The sequence below is a fragment of the Saccostrea echinata genome, unplaced genomic scaffold (assembly GCF_033153115.1).
Source record: "Saccostrea echinata isolate AGI-Se365-2 ecotype Australia unplaced genomic scaffold, CSIRO_AGI_Sech_v1 ptg000009l, whole genome shotgun sequence".
NCBI classification, from domain to species: Eukaryota; Metazoa; Mollusca; class Bivalvia; order Ostreida; family Ostreidae; genus Saccostrea; species Saccostrea echinata.
In genome coordinates this window covers 11,547,501-11,572,483 of record NW_026889758.1, presented here as the reverse complement: position 1 = coordinate 11,572,483, position 24,983 = coordinate 11,547,501, and the positions used below count along the sequence as shown (strand labels likewise).

At 34.7% G+C, this 24,983-nt stretch overlaps 2 protein-coding genes across 2 annotated transcripts in view; both read right to left on the bottom strand.

Annotated features, from left to right (window-relative positions):
* Positions 1–12,257, bottom strand: part of LOC133181775 (deleted in malignant brain tumors 1 protein-like) — a 30,468-nt gene extending 18,211 nt beyond the window's left edge. Inside the window, exons 1-10 of the mRNA XM_061316364.1 lie at positions 12,012–12,257; positions 5,588–5,751; positions 3,676–3,841; positions 2,315–2,522; positions 2,054–2,175; positions 1,640–1,969; positions 1,205–1,528; positions 744–1,058; positions 466–618; positions 123–290 (exon numbers count right to left, since the gene is read on the bottom strand). Coding sequence (XP_061172348.1) covers positions 123–290; positions 466–618; positions 744–1,058; positions 1,205–1,528; positions 1,640–1,969; positions 2,054–2,175; positions 2,315–2,522; positions 3,676–3,841; positions 5,588–5,751; positions 12,012–12,093 — 2,032 coding nt within the window. The 5' untranslated portion in view covers positions 12,094–12,257. The remainder of the gene's footprint in view (positions 1–122; positions 291–465; positions 619–743; positions 1,059–1,204; positions 1,529–1,639; positions 1,970–2,053; positions 2,176–2,314; positions 2,523–3,675; positions 3,842–5,587; positions 5,752–12,011) is intronic.
* A 2,419-nt stretch (positions 12,258–14,676) lies between these two features.
* LOC133182431 (long-chain fatty acid transport protein 2-like) overlaps positions 14,677–24,983 on the bottom strand; it is a 26,798-nt gene continuing 16,491 nt past the window's right edge. The window contains exons 8-17 of the mRNA XM_061317279.1: positions 24,670–24,983; positions 24,295–24,405; positions 22,663–22,881; positions 19,961–20,119; positions 18,615–18,739; positions 17,863–18,054; positions 17,610–17,715; positions 17,062–17,257; positions 15,638–15,735; positions 14,677–15,108 (exon numbers count right to left, since the gene is read on the bottom strand). The exon at positions 24,670–24,983 is cut by the window's right edge and continues 83 nt beyond it. Of these exons, the coding sequence (XP_061173263.1) occupies positions 14,798–15,108; positions 15,638–15,735; positions 17,062–17,257; positions 17,610–17,715; positions 17,863–18,054; positions 18,615–18,739; positions 19,961–20,119; positions 22,663–22,881; positions 24,295–24,405; positions 24,670–24,983 (1,831 nt within the window). The 3' untranslated portion in view covers positions 14,677–14,797. The remainder of the gene's footprint in view (positions 15,109–15,637; positions 15,736–17,061; positions 17,258–17,609; positions 17,716–17,862; positions 18,055–18,614; positions 18,740–19,960; positions 20,120–22,662; positions 22,882–24,294; positions 24,406–24,669) is intronic.

Sequence of the window (24,983 nt, the reverse complement as noted above, 5' to 3'; positions counted from 1 at the left end):
AATCATTTTGACGACTATAAACAATTAAAAATGAAGGTAGAGAACAATGTTTTACGAAAAATAACTATAAATCAATAAAACATTATAGATATTGTCGAACTTTTAAAAAATAGATGACTTACTTCTCTGTCTGTAGCAGAGAACCCCGGCAGATCCCATGGAATATTGTGAATCACACTCCTCCACACCAATAGAGCAGTTAAACAGGTGACTCTCATTGCCCTTACAGTTCACCTCCCCAAGAAAATAAGGACCGCTCCCCGAGGACGTTTCCTGATATGCAACACCACCTAAAATCAATCAACGCAGCTTAATTTAAGAGACTTATTTTGTCAGGCTTCTAAATATGGTCAAATTAAAATTTATGTGGAGGTTGATCGTTGTCGAGGACAGAAAAGCCATATTAAGCACATTTAAATACTGTTTATTTTGAGGATGTGTGAGCTATGAATTGTTTTCTCTTACCAGTGTAGCTCAACTGTCGACAAACCACGTCAGCATCCTTGTCGTCCCAAGCGCTGGGACAAATCCTTCCCCAGATTCCGTATTTCATCACCGCCACCCGTCCAGTCTGATTCTCATAGCCGTACGCACCATTCTCCAAGCGCAGCTTCAATGCTGAAAAAATCCGTTCAAGCACGTCATTCACGGAGTATGATCAACGTTCTGATTCCCCTTAATCAGACAATCTCAACTAAAGCAACTTAAAATCATTTTGCTTTTATTTTCATTCAAAAAGTTACTTTTATTTAGGGTTCCATTGTAACAAGACACAGCTGCATATCCAAGGTAGTTTTCCCTCTGACAACTTCTCAGTTCATCGTATTTACAATCTAAAATGCTGCTTTCATTTCCATGACATGTTATGTTTGGCCTAGAGTATCTGCCGTAAAATGTTCCAAACGTTCCCTTCGGAAGATTTCGTCCATACTGGAATCCTAACTCCCGACAGATGACTCTGGCATCTTTGTCTGTAAATCCCTCACCACAAAGAACTGACCAATATTGGTCCATTATCTGGACGACGCCATGAGAGTGGTCACCTCGAGATAATCGGACTAACAAAAACAAAATTCTAAATTATGGACTGTTTGCTCAAAAATACCACTGTAAATACAAACGAAGAAATGAGCTTAAAATTTATGATTTTATCCCGCAAGTTGCAATTAAATGATATGTACAAATGACTGTGGATTTTCATTACCGTCTTTGTAACAAATTACGGAGGCGTCTTTTGTATGATTACTGCACTCTGAATTGTCATATGTCATCCAGCCGTCGTTTCTACACTGGAATATAGAGGACTCGTAGCCGTAACAGCTCAGTCCATTCATCATAATAGGGCCGCTCCCTTTGCCGTAATACGAGTTGGAGATGGGTTCCCCATCTGCATACCCTTTAGACTTGCAGAGCACCCTAGCATCACTAGAGGACCAGGAATCGTCGCAGACCGTGCCTGTGACACCGTCGTATGAGATCTGAACACGGCCATAATAGGAACCGCCATCTACCAAAGTGGCATTTATACCTGTTGAAAAAAGTGGAAAATTGCATATTATTAATACCAGGCGTATATTCATGTTTGTAAAAATGTGCAAAATGGTTTATCTGTGATGCTTGTACATCAAGAAGCCCATACCTTTTCGGAAACAAAGGGCATAAGCCGGTCTACACGAGTGCACAGGATGACCCCAGGAATCTGGATCTTTCACACACTGCTCCAGTGACGTTTCGTTTCCTGTGCAATTGAGCTTCGTAATCCAGATAGGTCGCAGTGTTTCGTTGACTGTTCCGTAAGCTACTCCGCCAAGGAAGCCCATTTGGCGACAGGACACATTGGCTGCAGCATCGTCCCAGTCGGTTCCTGACCCGCAAACTTGACCCCAGACTCCGCGCCTGCGCACACTTATCTCTCCCCACACCGTGTTGACTGAATTATTATTTGTCTTGACAAATCTGATGTCGAAAGCTGTTAAGATGTAAGAAAGAATGAAATGCCTTATTCATGTTAGAGATAACCATAAAGACACAGTCTGAATTTTGTTTGTCTTACTTTCATTCATTGGGCCATTAAAACAGATCGCCGACGCTCTCTTCATATTGCTACATCTCTCCGTTTTGTTCTGGTGCTTGCATTTCAGAAGTGAGGGTTCGTTACCGTTACAGTGAAAATTGCTGCAAAACAAACGCCACTTTATAGAAAACTGTAGAGATTAATCTTTAATCGATAACAGACAAAGTTCATAATTCATTTGAAACAACATCTTAATTTTTTTAACAATAAGATTTCAAGGCGATATAGGTAATGTATAACCTGAATGCAACTTTTGGCATCGAGTCGTGAATGGAGACCTTGCCGAGTTTAGACCTAGTGAGAGCTGTACCATTGTTGAAGTTTTGTTCCCGACACACGACAAGTGCGTCCTCCTTGTCCCACTCGTCATCACAAACCTGGACCCATCCAGCATCCGTCCGAATTTCCACAGTCCCCAAATTTGTTACTCCTCTGGATTTCAATCGAACTGTGATAAAAATTTAGTCAAAATCACTAAACAGACGTGAGTAATCATCAGTACAGTACTGTATACAGGGAAATTTTCGCCCCCGTTTTATTTTCGCCCCTTTCGCCCTACCCTCATTTGGGCGAATTTAAAACGGGGCGAATTAAAGGAAGACAGTATTATTTCTTAAACAAAACTATGACTGGGCGAATTTGAAACGGGGCAAACCTGTTTGCAAGTGTGAAAGGGCGAAAATAACACGAGGCGAAAATAACCCTCTATACAGTAATTTATAAGTTTAAAGAAATGATGCCTCTGCGCTTTGACAGTAGAAATTCCAAAGAATATTGCATGGACAAATATTTTAATTGGAAAGGGTTAGAGCAAAAGGGAACTCACCTGCGTTATAACGGAACACTCCGAAACTGTACCAAACAAGAAATTCATGTGAGTTGTTATAAAAGGACACCTTGGAATTGTAGTAAGGGAACTCACCTGAGTTATACAGGAACACTCCGGAATCGTACCAAATAAGAAATTCATGTGAGTTATTATAAAAGGACACCCTGGAATTGTAGTGAGGGAACTCACCTGAGTTATACTGGAACACTCTGGTGTCGTACATAATAAGAAATTCATGTGAGTAATTATATAAGGACACCCTGGAACTGTAGTGAGGGAACTCACCTGAGTTATACCGGAACACTCCGGAATCGTACCATATGAGAAATTCATGTGAGTTATTATAAAAGGACACCCTGGAATTGTAGTGAGGGGACTCACCTGAGTTATACTGGAACACTCCGGAATCGTACCATATGAGAAATTCATGTGAGTAATTATAAAAGGATACCCTGGAATTGTAGTGAGGGAACTTACTTGAGTTAGACCGGAACACTCCAGTATCGTACCTAATAAGAAATTCATGTTAGTTATTATAAAAGGATACCCTGGAATTGTAGTGAGGGAATTACCTGAGTTAGACCGGAACACTCCAGTATCGTACCTAATAAGAAATTCATGTGAGTTATTATAAAAGGACACCCTGGAATTGTAGTGAGGGGACTCACCTGAGTTTAACCGGAACACTCCAGTATCGTACATGTACCAAATAGGAAATTCGTGTGAGTTATTACAACAGGACACCCTGGAATTGTAATGAGTGGGAACTCACCTGAGTTGTTATAACAGGACACCCCTGCATCCTCATAGTGACGACAGTTGTGTACACCCCAGCCGTTATGTTGGCACTCACTGAGTGAATTCTCCGTCCCCGCACACTGGACGTTATCTAAGAATATGGACCCTGATCCTTCCCCGAACGGTGAGTTAGAGTGGGCCTGGAACAACCAAATATTACAAAAACAGTGAGTTATAAGTGGGTCTGGAACAAAGATTACAAGAACCACGTAACAGTGGATAACAGAAAATGAATTACCCTCTGCATCTGAAAGGTTTATTATCGAGGATCCATTCGAACACGTTTGGAGGATAATTACTATGGACAGGAAATACTTTCCTAATTTTTTTTCTAGTCAATTGTTTAGTTTTCTCAAAATAAAACCGAGCGGTAGGCTGTGCTATTCAATATTTCAAATAGATAAAATAAGAAAAATCGCTGCATATGGTTATAGATTTCGGCCGTCAAAGTGAATCGTGAAAATGGCAAGTATGAATATTTTGGTCGAAATTTTATTTTTCTTAGAGCACTCAGAGACAATGAAAGATGATACACAGTACCGAATATATGTCCACAGTAAATACATGTATGTCCTTAGTAAGTTACATTATAAATTATTTCGGGTTAATGTACATATGTTACAACTTAAATAATCCCGATATGTGATATAATTTCTGTATATAACTGATAAAAATGTATATGAGAGCCCTATTTCCAGACTGCCTCACATATAATATATATACATTTTCTTTGTTACGCTTAGTTGATTATTGAAAAGCTATTAATGCATTATTTATTCACTCTGTTTCAATGATACTTTTTTACCACGTATAGAACTTCCAGAGTAAATGCATCGGGGTCAATTGTCCTGCCATAAATAGGCAAAACATCGATAGTCTGAAATTATACAAATCCATTTCTTATAAAGTGTTTTCTAATTTTCCTTCAGCCACATAAGTGTATTAAGACTAATTTAGCAAGGAAAAGGTCCTAGTGCGGGATTTACCATTGAAAGCAAACCGAGGAACAATAAGAGATACTTATTATAATTACAACGAAACATCTAAAATTCAAACTTTTTTCGCTGAACCAGTGTCTTATATCGCTTTCTGTATAACAAGGAGTCGTTTTAAACTTGACGTAATTTGCCATTGACTTTAATCGTTTTGGTGATTCCCCTCCATGGCACCTGATCCCACCTCTGATGTTTACGAGGTCCGTGTTTGCTCTGCTCCTGAATTGTATTGTTTGAATGGACTTTTGAGCTTGAATGCTGTTCGTTATCTCCATATATTTCATGTGTAAATTTTATGCACATTTTACCAAGAAAAAATATATATATATAAATATTATGAGAATTTATAAATTTCTAGAGTGTCAGATGTGCAAAAAATGACCTCTCACTACAAAAGAATGCTTCCATAGTTAATCTGTATTTATTTTAAAGGAAACTAAAGATAAATTATATGTCTTATGTATGCCAAGGGACCTATAAGAGTAATGTGTTCGTAAGAGTTGATATAACATACTACTAGGCCTACCATGTCACCCATGTCGTCAGTTGTAGCTTAAATAATAACTTCAATTGTAAATATTATGTATTATGAGTAGAGGGTACAACAGGGAATAAAGTTTAAATCTATATCCAGATTTTTTATTGGGATGTTTTAGATGTATTTTTTTAAATTAATAATTTAAAAATAGACAAACTTTCTATAGATTTTTTAAAGCTATAGTTCGAATTTTGAATAAAAAGACTACACTAAGTGAAAATATGTAATAAAGAAAATGTTACAAATGTGTAGCCTCTGAAGGGGTTGCAAACAGTTAACTTTACACTTGTACCTTAACTACAATTGACTCAAAGGACGAGAGAAATAAAGGCGAAATCCTGAATCCCCCTTACCGTTCCCCACTGGTAGTTTAGGTTTCTACAAACAACCTGGGCCTCCCGCTCTGTCCATAAATCGTCACAGACACTCCCCCAGGGACCGGAAGTGTTTCGAGCTACCTCCACTCGGCCGGTGGAACCATTCGAATCCCCTCCAACCAGGCGTACATATATCTTATCTACAAATATCAAACACTGGCCCTTTTATAAAGTTAGAATTATCTACAAATATCAAACACTGGCCCTCTTAAGAAGTTAGAATTATCTACAAATGTCAAACATTGGCCCTCTTAAGAAGTTAGAATTATCTACAAATATCAAACATGGGCCATCTTATAAAGTTAGAATTATCTACAAATATCAAACATTGGCCATCTAAAGAAGTTAGAATTATCTACAAATGTCAAACATTGACCCCCTTAGTAAGTTAGAATTATCTACAAATATCAAATACATTGGCCCTCTTAGGAAGTTAGAATTATCTACAAATCAAACATTGGCCCTCTTAAGAAGTTAGAATTATAAACCTTTTTTATATGACTTTCATTTGATATCAAGAAACTCGAGCTCATTCATTGTGAATTCAGAGTTAACTGGCAAATGTGATTATGTTTATGATTATATTTATTCAGGGATACAAATGTCTTTTGACAACTCATATTCAGGCTAGTAGGCCAATAAAAATCTTTGGTACTAAATTTATTTTCTTCTAAGCCACAGTTAAGAAGATTCAGAAAATTTTAATCTTATTCCTCATTGAAAATTACCGTCACGGTTGCTCATTTGGTAGAGCGCTCGCTCTGTGATCTGAAGGTCGTGTGTTCGAATCACGGCCGCAACTGACCTAAGTCGATAAAAAAAATGTATCAACTATTCCTTCGCCAAGCGCTCTGCATTTTGAAGAAAGTTGCGGGTACTTCGGATGAGACCTTAAAAACAGAGGCACCGTGTCACGGTAGGCACGATAAAGAACCCTCACTGCTCAATGGCTCTGAATGCCGAGTAAGGTCTAAATTTGTAGCCCTTCACCCCTATATGGTGACGTCTCTATACGAGTGAAAAATTCTCGAATGGGACGTAAAACAACATACAACAATCAATCATTCATTTGAAAATTGAAAAATAAAGCAATGCGTGAAAGAGAAAACATTCCACCTCATATAAAAGTTACGGCATTCAATACAGTCCTCAATTCATATATTTAAAACAGTGTCTCAATAATGGGAATGAATAATGAGAACTCAGAAATTTTAAAATTTATGACTCGTCCTCTACAAAATTACGTTGTGAAAAATTACTCTGATTCTACGCAAAACTACTCTAAAGTTGATATTAAAAGGATGCTTGGGTTCCTCATTGACAACTTATATGCAGTCTTCAGGGACCAGGTCTTCCAATAAACTGTTGGAATTCCGATGGGCATTAATTGTGCTCAATTTTTAGCTGGCCTGTTCTTATACAAATGTATTCCTTTGGAGCAGAATTTATTCAAAAACTTCTACATGAAAAGAAGAAAACACTTGCTGTGGCCTTCAACTCGACATCCAGACATATCGACGACGTTTTATCAATTAACAATAGTTACTTCCATTCATATGTCGACTCGATATATCCCAGTGAACTCCAGATAATTTAAGTCAAAACAGAGTCTGCCACATCTGTTTCATAGGGATGTTTTACTAAGGCCAACTAACAACTAAATTGTATGACAAACGTCTTTATGCAGTAATATTCCGCGATCAACTGCGTATGGTGTTAAAGTCTCCCAACTTATTCGATACTCAAGAGCATGCTCTGAGTACGATCAGTTTTTAAACCGAGGCAGACCAGTGACAGTTAAGTTGATATTACAGGGATTTCAATAACCTCGTTTACAGTCAGCATTTCGTATATTTTATTGTCCTTATAATGACCTTATTAGCAAATATAACTTATTAATTGGACTTAATTTTCATATTAAATTTACTATGGGATAATTCGTCTACTGAATCAATACATAGGGCTCACGGCGGGTGTGACCGGTCGACAGGGAATGCTCTCCCTCTTGTTACCTGATCCCGCCTAATATGCCCTATTCACAGATTTGTATTGTAGAGTTTTTGAGATCGATCACTGTTCGTTAACTTCGCTTTATCTCCTGTGCATGCTAGCGCACATGTTCATTGCTTGCGTATTTATTCAACAATCCGAATATGAATAAAAGTTCTTACAATACTTTGTCATGGGCAGGTATAAAATCAGGTCAATGTCAAGCAGTTATTTGACTCCGTCACACACACACACACACACACACACACAAATGGAAGCCTTTATATTGTATTGAGGATAAAGTCGTGGTAGGGTAGATCAAAGATGATTGAAGAATTTATCCCTCGTTTTGGGCATTGTACTTCTCAACTTTTATCGTTTTAATTATGTTTATAAATTATCTTGTTCAGTTTGTTTTGTCGCAAACCACAAGATAAGCAAACTAGGTGGTGTTTCATAGCAAAATTAATGAATGTTAAACTTTGTTTTGCCGAATCTGTAATTCAAATGTCAGAATGTAAAATCCTTTGGTTCATTGCAAAATAAACGGATTTTTTCATTTTATCTTTGTTTTTTCTTTTTTTATCGGATATTTGTACCTTCTTTAATTGGATCTTTCATTCATATGTCTGCATGCACATTGCCATTGGTATTTATCACCAAAAATAAGCATACTAGTGATATCCCCGTGGCATGTGGCCTCGTTATTAGGATGTGGCGCATACAAGGTCGACACCTGATGTGTTCTTTTGAATACTTTTCCAAATGCAACTCATCTATCACGCCTTTTACGTCAAGCCTCATCAGACAGCCTGTTATGCTTACGTATGTAGGTAAAAAAAAAGCAATGTCATAAACCGCAACTACATATATTGCACAATATTGCTAAGTTGAACACGTGATACATTGACTGTCTGTCTGTTAGTGGTAGCTTAGAACTATAGCCACAAGGAACAGTTGAATCAGGGCATATAAAAAGGCGTAAGTTAAATTTGATGTTAATGAGTTTTTGTGAGTTTATTGGGTTACAACAAATTAAATGAATGGAAAATCGCGGTGTTGGCTAGTAGACGTGTTAGTATTAGGACATGTACTACCACTACACATAAGTCAATCAACTAGGTGTTCTGTCAAACATAGCATCATTAACTGTGGCTACTCCCGCTTTAAATCAGAGGTAATCTTTGCAAGAAATATGGAGATAATACTCAGTAATCAAGCTCAAAAGTCCATTGAAACAATACAAATCGGGAGCAGAGCAAACACGGACCTCTAAAAGCATCAGAGGTTGGATCGGGTGCCATGGAGGAGGGAGCATCCCCTGCCGACCGGTCACATCCGCCGTGTTCTCCTTGTCATGATCGGGTAAACACAAAATCCGTAGATAATTCAGTGTGTAAATAATGGCCTAACAATTAGTATGAAAAACGTCAGTCAGCATGCGACTTAATGATAGATTGTATTTGCTGACAAGGTCATTATATCGACCAACTATTGACTTAGTTATAAAAATTGTTCGTACGTAGAGCATGTTCTTGCGTATCGAATCAACTGGGAGACATAAATTCCAGAAGCAGATAAAATGGATATACATGTATTACTATATAAACAAAGGAAGTTGACGATAAGTCATCACGTTTATCATAAAGTTGTTAAGTTATAATTAACGTTTTTTTTTTCTAGTAAATTATCCAAATATGAAACAGATGTGTCAGACTCCTTGGTATCATTAATTTCAAGCTCACTGGAATATATCAAGTTGACATATGATTGGAAGTAACTATTGTTAATTGATAATACGTCGTCGATATATCGAAATGTCGAGTTGAAAGCAACAGCAAGTGTTTTTTTCTACTCATATAGAAGTCTGAATAAATTCTGCTTCACGTGCATAAATTAAAACCTGCATTAACAAAAACAAAAAACAAAAAAAAAAAAAAAAAAAAAAAAAAAAAACAACAACAACAACAACAAAAACCATGGACGATTATTTATTTATCAGAATCTTCTAGAGTTCATTTAAGACAAGTACGGTGGAATTATGATATTTGCCATCGGCTGAAAAAAGTCAAATACAGAAGTAAAGGAGAAGGGGTATGCACATTTGCATTTCGTGCAACTTAAAATTACTTTAGGCTTACATTTGTCAAATAGATGAATCTTAAGTGCTTTTCACGGACGCAATCGTAGCAGATTAAACCTAAGATTTAATGACGGCAAAAGATTTTTCGTATGTCCTCGCTGCCATATGTCAAATTATTATTAAAAGTATCTGGATTTGACTTATTGTTCCTTCTTGGATGATTAGGATTCCTCAATAATGATAAGTCAAAGAACACCATGTTTGTTGTGTTTTTCAAAGTAAATGTGAAATCTATAGCCTTTTATCAATATGTGATCATTATTTCTTGTTTTTAGATTTTCTTAAACGAAATCGGCGGCACCAAATATTTCGCAAATAGAGTGTTTTCTTTATATACGACCTGTGAATTATGTATACTAAATAAATACTAAATAAATCGTAAAAGAAGAATAAAAGATACGTCACATGGTGCACAGTGTGGATGACCTTGGTTGACCAAGGCAGTGCGAAAAAACTGCGCCGTTCCTTGACCGTGCGTTATGGCTACTTGGCTAAAACGATAAAGACAGGGACCCGTGCTGCTAGTCCGATGGTACTGAAAACACAAACTAAAAATGAACTGTACGGGATTGTTATTGTCATCATAAGTTTGTAGCTCTGAGAGAGCGTTTACAAATAGTAAAATTCTAAAGACATCTGTCCGTTTGTAAATTAAAGGTCTTTTACTTTTCTCCTGGTATATATTGGTTAAGATATATATATATATATATATATATATATATATATATATATATATATATATATATATATATATATATATATATATATATATATATATATATAGCCTGTGCAGGCCAAAGCTCGGTTGTTACTCTTCATCACCGCAATGGCTGTATTCCACCTCCTCATTTTTTCTTGCAATTAAACTCATAAGTAATGGGGTTATCTAAAAATCTATAGATACACGTCTCCATAATAATTTGTATAAAAACAATTTATATTCATATACACTCGTGATTTTATACGGAAAACCCCTGTAGGGAAGTAATAGAATCCAACCTATCTCGCTGAAGATGTGCATTTGGTAAAACAAAACTTAACCTCTTAAACTTCATTTCCTTGAGGAATCATACGTCAGCTCTCTTTAAAGTTTAACGTAAAAACTCTTTTATTTGGACATATAAGCTAACCAATACTAGTATTATTATTATTTTCTTTTTTGGACATTATAAAAAATAAAATATGGCAAAAATTACAAATACTGACAGAGGCTCTGAGAGGAGCCATTTTTCTCGTCCTGTTGGCCTGATGTACAACTTTCACGGGGTTAAGTTTTATGTTGCCCCACAGGCAAGAGCGCGTATGTAGCTAATTATTTATGTGATGTTCTGAAACAACTAGTTAGTTACAAACTTACATCTTAATATTACAAGAATAATTAATTCCATGCATTTTAAACAGCCCTCTGTGTTTGATAACTACTGGTCTTGACTGTGTTACGTAACTTGGGGCGATACATGTCGATTAAGTTTCTAGGACCCTAGAGTTATGTTAAAATTAATGTGATTGATAATCGTCTAATATACTTGTCAATTTTGATTTATGTATCCTTAAATACAATTATCGTTTTATTCATCTATTTGTCAAGTTTTTATTTGCTATTCCAAGTGTAACATTTTTATTTTTTGGACAAACGACGCTAGAAAGAAATATAGTATTTTTCTGTTTTTGGTTGATAGTTGTTTGAACTGAAAAAAACTTTTTTATTACACAAAATCAGTACATTTAACAGATTTATTATTTTTAGGCATATCTAAAGAATTTTTTGACATTAGATCAAACTCAAACTCTTTTCATAATATTAGCATGTCAGAATTTCAAAAAGGTGACCTCTTCACGAAATTGACAGTGTGTACATCATCCGCTCATGGTAAGCACATTCATTTAATGTGTCTGGTCTTCTTCACGTGCGTGCACTTTACGTTTAACCGAAGGACTGGCGTTGAGAACCAATTTAGGGAAACACATAATACACAAATATTTTGTTCTAAATACGTACAAATGAAGCACTACAGTCCAAAAGGAATTCAAGTATAATGCAATTCATGTACAAATAACTTAATATTGGAAGTATATATTTACATCGAATTTGTCGAGGACTACGTGGTCGCCTGCATTATGACATGTTCAAGGAATTTTTCATGCATATCTTTACGCAGAGGGATCGCGAGAACTTTAACTCGACGAAAGGAATTATTTATAGTGTAAATATCGGACAAGAATGGTTTAATGTCGTCAGGACAATGTACATGTAAAGCAGAAACGTACCTTCAGCGCCATCAGCAAATTTTAATCCAATATATCCCACCGCAAATAAAACTCCACAGAAAAATGGTCCATGCACGCCCATTACTTTTTAAAAAATTGTTCTTATGTCAAATCAGAAAATCACACCGGCGCAAGCACTTCTAGAATTCATTAACATACGATTAGACAAGATTTACGACTTCTCACAATTAAATAAGGAATATACATTAAAAACAAAGTTCCTCTCTAATATGTACAGAAATATGCAAAACTATTGTGACAGAGTAACATGTTCCCTGTCGAAGGACCTGTGAGAAATTCTTAGAAATGTTTGTTTCTCGGCTTCTCCCACATGAAAAAACAAGATGAAGGCAAAGGTCTATAGTTACGACGAGAATTATATTAAATATAAAGTAGTGACACTGTCATGCATGATCACCCTAGGGTTAAACAATGCCATAAAGTCTACATTACGAAAAACGTCCGTGTGAATTTGCCGAGGGGTTCCGCGTGAAAATTTGCGCAAGCGCAGTTTTCAGTACGCGAACAAACAATACTTATATGAGTGACATGTTTACGAACTTGAATAAATTTTGTTCTAGTACCAGATAATTATGAAGATATGTATATAAAAAAAATGTCTGAAATATTAACATCAATTTCCAAAATATAAGTCAATTTATTTTTAATATACTCGATCTAAAGGCGTAAGGCAGAGAGAGGTTGCATGACCTCACTGTTTGCTGTATCAATTAAACACTCACTACAAAGAATAAACCATTAATATGATGAAGAATACAGTCCATTCGTATTAACAGTCACATGATTTATTAAAGAAATAAACCCTCCGATTTCACTGGAGTACTTAGTTGAGAAAATTGAAACAATTCTTATCGTCAAAGATTCTCAAAATTTCCCACTGTATAATTCTTTGCACCCTGTTGCACCATTCCTGATCCCGGGAACTTGAATTCTATGTTTAATGTATAAAGAACCAAATACTAGTACACTTTGGTCTATCTTAACCTCAAAGAGGGTGCTGCATGGAGGCATTGATCCCTACAAAAAATTGCATTTGTTGCCTTTTAGTGAATGAGGCATCCGTACTGTAAAGAGGGTTTATTTTCGCCTCTTTTTATTTCCGCCCTTAAACATTTGCAATTTTTATCCATTTTAAATTCTCCCATACACAGGTGTATCAAAGAGATAACGCTTTCTTCTTTGAATTCTACAACTTGCAACGAGGGCAAAAGAGGCGAAAATAAAACGGGCCAAATTTTCCCTGTATATATATATCTATAAATAGAGTTATTTTATCCTCAGAGAGACATTCAGTTCTTAAGAAAACAAACCAATCAAAATGCTAAAATTTAAATACCAGGCATTTCTGTAGCGTACATGTACTAGTAATTGTTTAGGAAGCACAACTGGTTTATAAGATACAAAGTTCACAGACTGTTTTGACCTATTTTTCATCTCTCTCTCTCTCTCTCTCTCTCTCTCTCTCTCTTACGAAAAAAATAGTTAAATTATGTGATAATATTTAGGGCTAGGTTAAGGAAAATAGATGTTTTAGTATGTACAAAATAAATTTACTGCTTAATTGCATAAAATCGTATATTTTTCAAGGTAACTTAGTATGACTTGCAAAACAAAGTTTTAAAAAAAAACAAAAAAAAAAACTGCTAGTACCTGTTATTAAAAAAAATATAGACAAATTAAGAAATAATAATAATATATGAATTTCAGCTGTGATTGTATTTCCTCAAAAAGGTAAAAATACTGACTTATTAATAATATAAATGTTACTGCAACAGTTTTTTGGGAATATAACATTAGAGATGTAACAATTTAGGTGTTCTGATAAACTTTCAGGGAAATTGAAGATAACAACTGTTTAAATGACAAATGACAAGGTGGAGAGAATTTTTTTTTCTTCAAAATATAATAACGCTATTTTAGTGGACTTAACAACATAAACACGTTGATCTTCCCGTATCTTTTGCGGAAGGTTAAGAAATGTCCAATCTTAATTTAAGTAGTATTTTGACTTAAGAAAAAAGTTAACATGCATTACCCAGCTCCAGTTTCTTATGTTCAGCCAGTTTTACATATCAATAAAAATTTCGATGTATGACAAATGCGAACATTTTTAGTCGAGTTAATGACATCAAAAGTAACCATTATCATCGATTTTTCAAATAACCTTAGACAATATTGAAGGAAAAAATGTAAATTACATAAATACCTTGAATATGAATCAATATCAAATGTCACATTTGTTGCGAATAATAACTATGGGAAATTGAATTGAAAATTAATAATTGGCATTCTACTGATTAACCAGAATACTAGTATTTATTGTGTGTGTGTGTGTGTGTGTGCGCGCGCGCTCGCGCGCGCGTTCGTTCCAGATATAAATCAGTTGTATCCTTAAAACTTTGTTATTGCATTAGATTACTGATAAAATTATACATATGCACCAAATTGAAGTCTTCTGTAAGCTTTATCCATGGCTTCTGATGCTTGTATTGGCTTTAAATTGCCATAAAAGAATATAGGGTAAAATGCTTTAGCACCGATTTCTTCCTTTTTGCCATCACTTATCATACAGCAAATTATATTGTACCACCAAAAAATAATTTATAACCTCATCATGATTGGAAAATGAATCTGAACTACTAAACTGATTAAACATTTAAATGTTTTCTTTTTTACATTTGGAAATAACGATTGAAATCTTCAGTCTTGATGTAACTATGGTGCCAATGATTGAAATCTACAGTCTTGATGTAAGTATGTGAAATCTACAGTCTTGATGTAACTATGGTGCCAATGTTTGAAATATTGAGGGGTTCATACGTCTTTGACTTATGATTAATCACAAAAAGTGGGTCCTTGATTACATCTATATCAAATCCCTCCTCCACCAACTCCAACTTCCGGTGCTTCATTGTCTGAGTTGTTACAAACTCTGAGACCACTCTGATGAAAATAGGGCGAGCATAGTGCGGAAGGTGTTTGAATACATGTTCGTAGAGTCGTTTAAGAGTTTCATCTGTCATTTTAAAACCGTCTTCTAGCTGAACTGCTGCCATGCCAGCTTTACCGTCATTTCCTTCAAAATATAAATTTTGTCCAAACAGTTGGAAGTTTTAAGTCTAGCTAAACCATAGGAAACAATTATTTTAGAATTCAGAATATTACCGGTAGTTAACAGAGGTGCAGCGAGTTCTATATACATGTACTATGTATATGCTAACGTGTAAGAACAGAGGAAATTCAAACTGAAATCTTTTGCTACCACAATACCATGCGATAATGGCGATCATAGCTGAACCGGAATTAAACCTATTGTGAAGATTTAGTTCTTACAGAGAGCTTAAGGAATTCAAACATAAATAATTGTATCTACATTACAATGCCTTTCGTTAAAAATTTTGCATTATATAGACTCCGTTATGGAAGTGAAACTAACGTCTAGACTGGGTCTCTTGATGTTATGAGGAAGCGGATCAAAAGTTGTGAAGGATTTTGAGGGTAACGAGTACAACCTGCGCTCGCCCCAACGGTCATACCGTAAATCACATTACAAACCAACATAGTATTAATTACGTAATTTAATTAAAAGAAATGAAAACACATACCGGAAATCGATACACCATACACATTGACGTCATGAATAAATTGAAGTTGCGTCAAAACATGGGCCACTTCTGTTGTTGATACATTTTCACCTTTCCACCTTTAGGAAAAATAATACGTCTAAACAGTCTTTAATGTTTTATAAGTTAGAATTTGCATGAACAGCTGATTAAGGGGGACCGACCCTCTGATAAGAGAGATAACTTTCCAAGTAAAAAATCCTAATATTACTCGATCAAAGTTTGTTTCACCAGAGTTTACGTTGTATTTCCACTATGGAAGAATTATACTTCTTAGTGCGCTCTTTTGTGAAAAAGTCGGAAAATGTACAAATTTCGCGGGATTTCTGGGACAAACGTAACATAAACATGTAAACAATATGTTGAATGTTGATGAACAAATCCTAAGAAAATGCAAATGAAATATTTTATTATTGTGAACTTTATATACATCAAGAGTAGGAATGACAACGATATCAATTTATATCTATTGTTGATCGTATGTATCTATTTATCGAATGGTACATCTAAATAAAATACACATGTCTCGGAAATGTCGTATTTTTTATTAATGGATGATAAATTTAGGGTTCTCGCTCTCCTACATATGTTTTTTAGTTCTTCTTTTCTTTAATTGGAATGAAAAATACATTTAACATTTAAAATTGGATTGAGATTGGCATGTTCTGTATTATCCGCAACGCCATGCTGTCCCAGTCAGATGACTAAACGCGCCTCTAATTTTGAAGAGTTCACTAATGGAAATGGAACGTATTGAGACCTTTAAGTACCGGTAGTTAATTTGATCAAATCTGACGTATGATGGAAACATTTTAACTTCTTTTTCCTTTTGCTTGTACTTTTCAAATTGTTTTATTATATATGACATTTAACACTTAAATCCAGTTTTAAAGCCCTTACAAATTGAATAAGTTCTATCTTTAAATGAACTATTTTTAAAGATGTTTTAATGTATCAGGTACCATTTTTAGAATTTTTATTAGTATTATAGTTTTTTCCATTGAAAAAAGGATTTATAAGAAAGATAACTCGTGCTAATGGTATTCTTTTCTTTCAAGCACAAATAACATTATGATATTCTTAGGAAGCAGCGCTTTATTATGTTTTCTAATTTGATTTCACTAGGCGTGACACTAAATATTATTTTGATATACGTACACCTCATATTTTTAACTTTATGTTCTGATAATATATTTACTCTTCCTATTCTCTGTGTTCTTCACATCATAGTCTGACATAAAAATCATCTCCGAAAAAATAAGGAGCGCTTCATACCTAATATTATTTTTCATTTGAATATAATGCTATAGCTCTTAATACTGATCTATGTTGGCAAGTTTAAAAAAATTGTGAAATTTAGAGCAGAGGGTCATTAGTCCTAAGGAACTTTAAGCCGAACTCCTCACCTAAAGGTATCACCAATTCTATCCCGGAAATACACATAATAATCAAAGTCTAAGTACACAGAGTCTCCAAAGTTGAAGAAAGTGTCGCCATTTTCCAGGACATCTCGTACAATTTTTTTATCATCCATTTCTTTTGTTCCCAGATAAATTTTATCAGTATTGGGTGGCATTACAGCTAGAAGCAGACCTGTTTCACCTGTAAAGAAAATTCACTAAAATCTCTAGTATATTAAGGAAGAAAAAACCGTAAAATCAATTCAACACCTAGAAGTTTTACACCAGTTTTCAAGAATTATAACAATGAAAAAAAAGTCATATCCCGTCTCCTTACTGTATTTCTAGGAAATTATTTTCACTGTTGCATTATATTTACTGAGATTATGGGATTTAATATGATCCCGAAGTGGATATGTGTATAATGATAAAATATGTACCAAAGCACATTATTTTAAAAAAAAATCATTTTCTATTCAACTGACTAATTTGAACGTGTCTTCCAAGTTTTTCTTTCTTTTTTTTTCCAGAAAAACACGGTACAAGGATTTTACCTGGGTTTATCAGAACACACTTTCCTTCCCTCCCACGGATTGGCTTATTAGTTACCGAATCGAACTTTACAATGCAGAAACCTTTTCCTTTGCCATTCATCCATCTCTGTAAGCACAAGACAGTGAAGACTATATTGCTCGTCCCTTTTCTTTACATAAGCTTTCTCTTTATGTAACCACACTGTGTTACATGAGATATCCAAGAGTTTTTTTTCTCTCGTAAAATCACACAGAAAAAATGTGTTATACTGACTATGAGAGGAGACCATCTTCCTACCGCACCGACTTTATTACAACAATTCAGTAAAATAGCCGTTCCCTCTGTGGCGCCAAAAAATTCGTAGATTCGAGGAATCTTAAAGCGTGTCTTAAATTCCCTCCAAATGTCACTGCGAAGTCCGTTACCAAACGCCGCCCTTACACAATGAACACCGTCCTGTGGATTCTGAAAGATTGAACATAAAACGTTCCATTTTGAAACGCTGTGTTGAAATAGCAGACTACACTAGTTCAGGGTATCAGAATTATTTTTCTTTTTAATTTTGTTATTTGCACCACACTTGATTTTCAACAAAAATCTGTCCAACACTGGTAGAAGTTCTGCATCTTTCATAAAACTAACGTTAGCAGGCCCGTCGCAATGGTTTCAAAAAAAGGGGGGGGGGCAACTTCCCAAAAGAATGCGACAAGCAAAAAAAAAAAAAAAAAAAAGGAGGGCAAACTTCCAAAATAATTCGGCAAACCAAAAAAACCCTAAAAACTTAATTAAAACTGTCCAAATCCTGGACAGCAAAAAGTGTGGGAAGGGGGGACCAGTATCTAAATGAAAAGGATGTATTCACTATTACAAAAGAATTGACCTATAGGAGAGAACAATTTCCCGGAAAAAGTGACATTTAAAAACCAATCTTTATTTGTTGTTTTCTACCGTATATATGTCTTATCAGTAACAGAGATTGTTATGTGATTAAAATTTCATTAGATCTATGTATACTTAATCGCTACCTTTGGCTGACGGAGCAGATATCGACACAGCTCTCCTATGTATTGAATGACGGTCACCTTATATTTACGGACGTCCTCCCAGTAATGGCTTGCTGAGAACTTCCTACGTAGGACTATAGTTGCACCTGTTATCATATGCGATTAAATAAAAAATAGAACTATCAAAATATCACTTTTGTAGAGAATTATGAGAAAACTAGATGTGTCTGTACTATATAATTCACACACAATATATACATATATGAAACAAAAGCACCGCAAAGCGGAGGACCTCATCGCAAAAAAGCACATTTCTAAGGGGCCTGTTACGTACACACTCACTACTCGCATCAAAACAAAAGAAAATGGTTGTTTGTAAAAAGAATTATAAAACAAAATGCTTATCATATTTTTTAACTGAAATTCATTCCTGACTCAATCTACACCAGAACAGAACATTATTAAACATCAATTAATTAGGGCCTAAAGCCGGAATCGGCCTAAGTACTGAGAATAATCTTCCAAACGTAAAATGCTTATGCGATGGTTGCTATCATCGAAACGTACATGTTTACATGTATTTATGAACTCCTCTATATTTATCAAAACATGACACGTAACTTGTAAAACTTTTAAGATAACCCTGATACTTCCATTAACTTACGAGTCGAGGAAAGAAATTCCGAACCCGATTACACACAACTCAATTCACACACACCCTCATACAAAATACTAAATCACATGTTTAGTTTGTTTCATTTATATTTCTATGATTGCAACACAAAAATTACGAAAAACAAGTTGAATAACAACAAATATTCAATTCATCAAGGCAGCATATTGGCTGATCCCGATATAAATTATCACTTCCGTTACACACGCACTCATCCATCCATTCACACACTCACATGCGCTTTACTATGTCTCCTTCAATTTCTTTGCGAGGGGATAATAAGGAAAAACGAAATTCACTAGCACACTTGTTCTTACACAACAATACTAGTATCATTTAGGTGTTGGTCACCATCATTAACTGAGCTGATGCCTAACTTCAAGCGTGCGAACTCGACATCTGCACATATTGCAAACAAGCCCTTACAAGTTACCAAGAATGAATTTTCTATTTTTTTTTTCGAAATGAAAGACTCGTAATTTCTTTAAGGCATGGATGCATTTATGAAGATGCTATTTTTAAAATAAATTTTATCGGACGTCACACTTAATCTATATCTCCTCATAATATATATTCAAAACAAACATAAACATTGCAGACATAGTCTTTCAATTATTTCAAGGCGGAAGACGTACATTTACTTTACACTTCAAACACCATGTTGTGTGGTAAGAAATTTCATTGCATGCCTTACCTTCACCTATTGTATTAAAGACACCAACACAGGTGGCAGCACTGTGATATAATGGTGTCACAACGTACGTCACATCCTGCTGAGTGAAGTCGATGGCGCGGTAACCATGCGTTTGTCTAATCGCTTTGGCTTGGTTAATTATTGCTGGCTTTGGTAACCCTTAGGGGCAAAATTGACAATTATTCAATTATTGGTAAATTTTAAACATTTCAAGATCAATTCAAGTTTTGGTTATAACAAATTTCGTTGTATAATTATTGTGCCCCGCTTTCGCGAAAGTGAGGGGACATTAAATCTCATTCATCTGTCAGTCTATCTGTCACAAAAACTTTAACCTTGGTTATAACAAATATAGAATAATTTTTGACATGGTGACCTTGACATTCAAGTTTGACCTACTTTTCAAAAACTTTAACAAACTTTAATCTTGGTCATGACTTTTGAATGAGAAATGAAAGAGCTTCCATTTTTCAAATGTACATTACCTTTGACAATACCTTTCCAAATATAGTATACATTTTGACTTTGTAACCTTGAAGTTTGAACTACTTTTCAATACTTTTAACAAAATTTAACCCTGGTCACAACTTTTGAATGAGAAAAGATAGGGCTTTCATATTTCACATGTACATAACCTGTGACACTGTGATGAGACCTTTCCAAATATAGTATGATTTTTAACCCCTTGACTTTGAAGTTTGACCTACTTTTCAAAAATTTTAACATTACTTTTAACTTTTAAAAGAGAAGAGATAGAACTTTCATATTTCACATGTTTATTACCTTTAATAGGACCTTTCCAAATATTAGTATAGTATGATTTTTGCCCCTTGACTTTAAAGTTTGGCAAACTTAAAAAAAATTAATATTGGTTGTAATTTTTGAATCATGTTTGACATGTGCCTTTCCTGTGACAAGACCTTTCCAATCATGCTGTATTTTTTTTATCCTGTGACCTTGATGTCTGACCTCATGTTAAAAAAATTAACATTTGTGAAAACCTTTGAATGGAAAATGATAGGGTATTCATACTTGAAAAGTGCATTACCTGTGTCAAAAAGTTTCTGATTTCTGCTATGATATTTGATCCTGTGATTTTGACCTTCAAGTTTGACCTAATTTTCAAATATTTTATCAGTCGTGCTAACTTTTGAAGGAGCGAATCGAAGGTAGGGCATTCGTATTTGACATGTGCATCACCTGTGACAAGCATTTCAAAATGTACTATTATACTTTATAGTTTGAACTAATTTTCAAAATTTTAACGTTGATGATAATTTTGATCGAAAGAAGATAGGCCATTTACATTTGACATGTGCATTAACTGTCTGAACTTTCCGAATGTACTCTGGTTTTTAACCTCGTTACCATGACTTTAAAGTTTAACCTAGTCTTTTAATTCTTTTTTTTTACATTGGTAATAATTTCTGAATGAGAGAAGATAGGGCTTTCATATTTTACATGTATATTTCTCTGACAACATCTTTCAGAAAGGTATATCATTTTGACTTCATGACCTTGACCTAGAAGTTGAAGGACTCACAAACAAGACAATTACAATATGCCATAAATAACTGCATCAAAACAACTAAGATACTGAAAGCAGGGAACCACATTTTTTAATTTGTTTGTCAGAATTGTCACTGGTAATAACTTTTGAATGAGAGAGGGTAGGGCTTTTAAATTTTTACATTTTCATTACATATGACAACACCTTTCAGAAAGGTATATCGTTTTTGACTTCATAACATTGACCAAGAGGTTTGGCCTACTTATCAAAAAATTTAACTTTGTTCATAACTTTTTCTCCAGTATAGACAGGCCTTTCTTTTTTTCCACATGTGCATTACTTATGACAAGACCTTTTGGATCGTATTATAATTAATTGGACCTCATGACCTTAATCTTGAAGTTTGGTGCAGGTTTGAGAAGCTTTAATCTTTGCCATACCTTTCATTAATTCAATAAATTGTATCTTTTTCTATGATGCACTGACAAGACACACATACAAAACAGTTACAATATACCACAAATAACTGTAGGGCTGGGACGATACAACTTTTTCTATATCGATACGTATCCCGATATTTGAGCCACGATACGATATGTATCACGATATGTTTAATTGGTTATAAATTCTTTTTTTTATATTGAAATGAACAAGATATTTCTTCACAAATAAGAATAATTTATTCAAAGAAGTTGTATATCTGTTGTAAAACTTAATTATTTTGGTCTTAATTATGTATTTCATATTCATATTTATATTAAGCATATTTATTTTACATATTAAACCCAAAATGTTAAGTTAACAAAGAAAAACATTAGTCAGAATTTTTTGGGAAATATGTCGATATTTCTTCATACGTATCGATATGCGTATCATCCTCACATTGAATCGATATTATCGATATCTCGATATATCGTCCCAGCCCTAAATAACTGCATCCCAATCATTAAGACACCGAAAGCGGGGAACTACAATTCTTTGAATTTGCTTGTCTATCATCCAAAAATACTGATGAGAAATTCTATCTCTTTCCACTACACAGTTCCTATCCAATCTAGGTACAGCTTATCCAAATGATTCAAACGTAAAATTATGCAAGAATGACAGCTACATATATATTCTTATCCAGTGTATTTCGACTTTTAAGATACCATTTTTCTGTGGAATATAGCGAACGATCTAAAATACTGACCCGTCGTGCCGGAAGTATAAATGTAGCAAACTGGGCTTAGCAACGTCACCTTCTCTCGTGCTGATTGGCAGACAGCTACCGGAAGTGACTGCATCACTTGTAAATCAAACGATGTAAATCTATCGGGGAGCAATACAGCTGAGGTTCCTGATACAAAGATTTGAAAGTCTCCAGGAAGCTTGTCACAAACACTCTTTATTGTGTCTAGAAGTTCAGAACCTGTGAGGTGGATTTCGAAAATTTGTCTTTTACATTATGTAAAAAGGTATACACTAGACAAAATTGCCAACGCGCCACTAAAGAAAATTTATATTTAAACTTTCCAGAAGTTGATTATGAAATATTTGATATATAAAAATGTTACTTACCTAAAAAGTAACTCTTTCAAATGTCTAATCTTATAAATAAATACACATTAACTGAAGCGTAACCATTTCACAGAAAACATGAAAGTCGTGCTCGCGGTTTTTGGAAGAATAGATTTTCATTTTCTTCTCTGTATTTGTGTTCTTAAAACTAACACGTATACTAATAAAAAAAACTTAGAAAAAAAAAATAACACATGCGGTGTTTGATCCGAGAGGGGTGTGCTAAATTAGTCATTATGGTGTCTGGAGAATGTTCCTTTGAAACGATTTTAAAAAAAAAAAAAAAAGAAAAGAAAAGAAAAGAAAAATATATACATTTTAAAGATATTTCTTTCTTCTAGTGAAATATTGTTGCGAATAGATTAATAAGCAGTGGAATTGCGACAGCATTCATTCGTCATCACCACTTGGGAATTGCAAGGTTGTTTCACAAAACTTGGGGAACCAGGAGTGTGACGGACGAGATAAGGACACCAAAGGACTGGGTGACTAAGAGGTGAAATGATGAACAAATCGCTCTATACTATTGATTTTGACTGTGAAACCGCTTCCGTTGCAAATGATCACTGATCACCATCGGTAGCCACCAACTTCATATCAGGGCAAAAACGGTGCTTAGTGGACTTTGGGATATTGGTTTTCAGGCAAGGAAGTCATTCGAGGATTTTGTCATGACACAAAAACATTTGCCAATTCGACTGATTTGGGTAAGAAGGCATATAAGATATATAAGAGTCAATTAGGTAAAGGCTCAATAAACAATATATACATACTGCATGTAGTTGAGGGTAACATTGAAAATTTTCACCCCAAGAAAACCATTGTCAACCAAGGCGCAATGCATATACTAGAGTAGTTGAGGGTTATCCTCATATTATCCTTATCTACATGTTGTATTAATTATATTACACTGAATGTTTTGAACAAATACAAAAAAGGTAAAGCGCGCTTCCTTAGATTCCGCGCAATTACTCCTTTTTTATTGGAATATCACCCGTCGTCAAGCAATGTTGACTGTTGCTAAGTTCTATCGGGCTGGAGGGTGTGGTTCCATAATTCAGAGGGTAAAAGTGTTATTTAACAAATGTTTCTCGTAATTCAAGTAATTTAAATGAAAGTATAATATGAGAAAACTGAGTGGTACATTAGCAATTTTGTCTATTATATCTTGGTTTTCTATATTTACATTATATTACATTATTTAATGATTCGTGATGCATAATATCAGTTATTTGTAAATTATGTATAAATCAGTAGACGTTACCTTTACCGACGATGAGATACTTAGTCTGGCTAGCTGTTAAAGAGTGAATTAATGGCTCTTCTTGTAGATGATAGTTGATAAAAGTACCAGCTAGCCCCAGCTTCAGAAGACCTGCGAGTACAATGCAAGTTATTTTCAAAGTATTTAATTTCTTATCTGCAAATTAGATGTTTGATGAAAGGAGTGTTAATAGAGGGTTTGACGAAAACAACTTACATGTAATTCTACATATTGCAATGATTTATTTTTATGTCAACTCATGCGTCTTTTTACAATATTGTTATAACATGAATTAATGTTGATCTGTGATATAACACCACACTTCCATACATACGTATTTTAAAAGTCTTGGAATTGAATAAATTGAAAATTAACCTAGAAATGTCCAGAGAAATTCTGGGGAATTATATATCATCATAGCCACTGCATCGCCTACACTGAGATTCCAGCGAGCCACTACATTTGCCACCCTATTGGCCATAGCGTTGATCATCGCATAAGTGTAATTTTTATCTTCAAACACAATGAAGACTCTCTCTGGGTGAAGACGAGAAGTCTCTTCGAACATGTCTATAACAAGTCGCCGTGACATGATGTCTCGTGTGGTGATATCTTGTGGTTTTCTGGTGCAGTAGATTGTTTTGATGTCGTCAACAAGGCTGGGGTAAAAAGCCCTCCAGGCTAGAATA